This window comes from Sinocyclocheilus grahami, unplaced genomic scaffold (genome assembly GCF_001515645.1).
Source record: "Sinocyclocheilus grahami isolate Dianchi unplaced genomic scaffold, SAMN03320097.WGS_v1.1 scaffold6304.1, whole genome shotgun sequence".
Lineage (NCBI taxonomy): Eukaryota > Metazoa > Chordata > Actinopteri > Cypriniformes > Cyprinidae > Sinocyclocheilus > Sinocyclocheilus grahami.
The window spans coordinates 6,010-10,376 of NW_015510758.1; the positions used below are offsets into that span (position 1 = coordinate 6,010).

Sequence of the window (4,367 nt, forward strand, 5' to 3'; positions counted from 1 at the left end):
GGATGGAATCCGCATGTGGATATCTTCCATCACCCTATGATTTTCTATCATTTAAACAAAAATAATAATTTTTACCTTAAGTAATGAAGTAGTTACTGACCTCTGTTAGAGTATAATTACTGCTATATTGAGTGTGTATGCAGAGCAGCCTACGAACTCCGAGGAGTGTTGAAGCTGACTTCAGCGGATGAAACTGCAAACTATTTTCTTCAGTAAATTTTCTTCAATTGACTGCATCTCTGACTCCAGGTCTTCATTCATCCTATCTGGTCCTTGGGTCGTAACTGTAAATCCCCTTACAACCTTCTAGCTCATGACTTTTCTATGATAATGTATCCATTTAGCATATACTAATAAATACCTCACTGAGCAATAAACCTCTGAAAATGCTTGAACACAGAACGTGTGTCTTTGCTCATTTCTTATCATGGCTATGTATTTCTGAGCGAGGGGCAACTGAGAGCACCAGGGCAAAAATGCTGAACCTTTCTGGATTATGTGACAAATAATGTCTGCTTGCTTTTGGTAAAACTACTTTTCCATCATTACCTTCAGAAAGTATGAAAACAATAGGAAAACAAAGCCAAATTTTATGAAACAAAGCTAAAGCCAGACATTTTAGGCAATATAAATGCTTTGCATCCAGTGACGGAAATTGATGGAGTGTGAAATGTCTTCTTTAAATTTTTTTTTAATAAAAACAGAAATTGTGAGAAAACTCAAAAGAAAATGAATCCCACCTTCATTTAGACCCACCTTCACCCTAAAGTTTCTGGAACTCCTTTCTAAAAAGTTCTATTTAAATATAATATACTAAAATGTTACATTTACTATAGTTCATATTTTATATAATATAATTAGTAGTTACTAGAAATAGGGCAGGAAGAGAATGCAACTACCACAGTTTACAATGGCAGAATATTACACTGGAAACTCACATACCACTGAGATCTTAGCAGAAATAAGATGTACGCTGTGGATAGAGTTCATTCCTATTTTATATGTCATGCTTATGTTGAAATCTGAAAATTTGAAATGTACTTTGCATATTTAGGAAGGTCAAAAGTACATCCAACATCATCCACAGAAGGAAGCAAAACAAATGTATGCTATAACTAGATCTGTTCTTATGATTAAGAAGTCTGCCTAGTCTGTGCAATCATGTCATTTTTAATTATAAATGTGTGTGCGATTTTTGTTTACTGTGATTCCATGATTCCCAGAAGTTTCTCCAGTAAAGTATGTTTTAACCAAGCACCTTTAGTCAGATAACATAGTGAACATTTTTAATCCCAGTCCGCTACATTTTTTTTCAGCACTATGATCACACAGATGCTCACCTCTCCTGTCTCTGTAGGTAATGTCTGATGAACTGAGGGAGCTCAGTCTGTAAATTAAAGGTTTTAGGGAGCCACGGAGCCCCCTGACCTCCCCTGGCTCTCCGTGCCACAGATGCCAGGCAGTCTTTAGTGGTCAGCACCGTCTCACAGGGGAACTGGTTGAGTAGGACATGAGGCCGTTCCTCACTCAGTTTTCTAACAGTAAATGAATGAACAAAATCACTTAAATAAAACAAGAATAATACAACTGAAGTGTACATAAGCATAAACATGCTCACCGATAATCTCGGATATGGGAGAAGGCCCAGATTATGTCAGCTTCTTCCTCGTTTTCGGTGAACTGGAAACGTGGATGCTTCAGATGGTCTAAAACCTGCTTCATCTCAGTGTAGACCCTGATTTGTTTACACAGGAAATGGCAACCAAGTGAATACACAAACCGATTAAGAAATGCTTAATGCACTTTCCACCTGTTTCAATCACCCACTATGGAAGAAATATAAGTTGGAATGATTTGAAAAGTAATGTGGTGGCTTCTGTGAGAAATCACTCTCAAAAAAGGCTTGAGGTTTGATACCAGAAGACAGACTTTATTATCAGAGATAATGAAGCCGAGAGACTCCGCAGAGAATTTGACCAGTCTGTCTTTGCAATACTCTTTTTATATAGGTTTCCATAAACAATACATATCATTCAGGCCACTATTGCTTATTACCATTTGACCCCAGTCTATATCGTCTCACGACAGCGTAACACAAAGAGGTCTTGGTTCATCACGTCAGCACAAGATCACCACATGTTTCTCTTAATGGCAGCTCATCATATTTGAGCACACAGTTGAATACATGACTATAATAGTAGAGTAATAGCACATACATACAAACATAGCATACAGTAAGAGCACACTACAATACATAGTCAAAATTTACATTTTTTTTTCAACATAACATTACAATGATTTCCATTTCAAATAAATGTGGTTCTGTTGAACTTTCTATTCATCAGAGTGTTTACATGTTCTCTAAATAATGTGTGTAACCATTTAAATCCATGTACTATTCTAGCTGATATATATACACTTTGACAAGAATATGCATGAGCATAAGCATTTTGCATCTGCTCTATAGCCTCTAAAATGTGCAGGACAGCTGGCTCTACCCCAGATATTCTAGGCTCCAAATATTACATAAGCAGCAAGTATCCTTGAGTTAAACCATAAGTTGCATGAACCAGAGTGTGATAGAGAAAGCAACCACAGAGTAAATGGTACACACCACATAAGAGTGTGTGTTGAGCAGTAAAGAGAATGTTGTGGTTGACTGAAGATAAAGTGATTATTTCATGCATACATCTAAATTCTGTGCTTTAAATTTTTGGTGCCATCCAGTATATTTGCTTATCCATAAGTGCTAAATCTCTGTTTCATCTAAATACTTGACAGCTTTGAAGATTTTTTTTAAACCTCACCAGCCTTGGAGAAGGAGGAATGTTTATATCTAGATGGAGAACACAAACTGCTGACTTTATGACCCAAGATTTATAGATATTCATTAGGGGCTGTAAATTACTGCAGGCACAGACATGTTCCAGACCCTCAATTACGTCTCTAAACACACACACATACTCTTACTAACCCTAAAAGAAAAGATTTAGCATTTTGGAAGTTTGGAAAGAAAAAGAAAAATGTTTTTGAATGTTTTCATCCCTGAATATCTCCAGGGATGTTTTGACCGATTTAGCTCACTTTTAGGGGCAATTTCATCCTCAACACACACAGATTGTTTTTTTTTTGTTGCCATTTTCAAACTTTTATACAGAAAACATTGATTTATCGAAATGAAATCAAACTAACTATATTATACAAACCACAACTTGAAATATGAATGATTAATGATTAAAATGTGAATAAAAAAGGTTAGACACTTGGACTTTTGACGTGGAAACAAGAATCTTTTTTTTTTTAAAGGTTGACTTTAAGAATAAAACAAACTTTAAAGTTGCAAAGAACACAATAAAACAATAATTGACATTTAACACAATGACTTACTTCAGCACTTTTCCATCTGGTACACAGGAAAGCTGGATGTCTATAGGAAGCTTCTCTTTGTTCTCCTGCAGAATTGTCTGGAAAAGTGCAGTGATGTAGAGTGAAAATGGCACTTAATGATTTTACTGAATCAAAATGCCGTCCACAAAAAGCACCCAGGCAGTTTAATACATGCCAACAGCCAATAAGATTCCACACTGACAAACATTTCCAAAGCAAACAATATTTTAATGATAATTAAATTCACTCACTTCATAGTAAAGGTCAGACGGTTCTTGGACGTCATCACTCACATCCTCAAGGTTATCAGGCAGCCATGCTAACAAACGGCATCTCCTCACCAAAGAGTCAGTCTCTCCATATGCAAAATCACGCGTCACTTCATCTGATAAATGTTAAAACTCTCATTAAATCAAAGACATCAATTCGAATAAAACCACTTTATACTGACATTCATTAACAAATATTACTACTATATATAATGCTTAAAGAATCATTAGTCAATGTACCTTCAAACAGAAATGTGACAACTTTGACATTTTCATATGCATGATGAGCATTACATAATACTTGTTAACCCGATAAAGCCTACTGTAACATATTTGACATTGTAAAATATTTTCATTAATCTTGAATTAATATAATACATAGAATTATGCCTATTTGTAATAAGAAATTATTCTACTATTATCTACTATTATTAGTCTATATTATTAGTCTGACTGTGTGAAGCAACTGTGTGTTAAGGATTGCAGTGAGCTGTAAACTGAGTGAACTATTTTAAAGCTTGAAAAACCCATATATGGAGAAGACCTTGTTCAGGAGCTAGAAATATATGCATGACAAGCTATTGATTACCTTCAAGGACACATATATGGTAAAATACATTTTGTCCAAAAATACAACGGAGCCTATGTGGAGTATTGTGAAACGGCTTCAGGCATATATATATATATATATATATATATATATATATATAT

At 35.0% G+C, this 4,367-nt stretch overlaps 1 protein-coding gene across 1 annotated transcript in view; it reads right to left on the reverse strand.

Moving 5' to 3' along the window:
* LOC107577530 (tubulin--tyrosine ligase-like protein 12) overlaps positions 1-3,777 on the reverse strand; it is a gene marked incomplete at its 3' end in the record, with an annotated part of 6,572 nt that extends 2,795 nt beyond the window's left edge. The window contains exons 1-4 of the mRNA XM_016263598.1: positions 3,639-3,777; positions 3,388-3,464; positions 1,619-1,735; positions 1,341-1,535 (exon numbers count right to left, since the gene is read on the reverse strand). Of these exons, the coding sequence (XP_016119084.1) occupies positions 1,341-1,535; positions 1,619-1,722 (299 nt within the window). The remainder of the gene's footprint in view (positions 1-1,340; positions 1,536-1,618; positions 1,736-3,387; positions 3,465-3,638) is intronic.
* Positions 3,778-4,367: the final 590 nt, after the last annotated feature.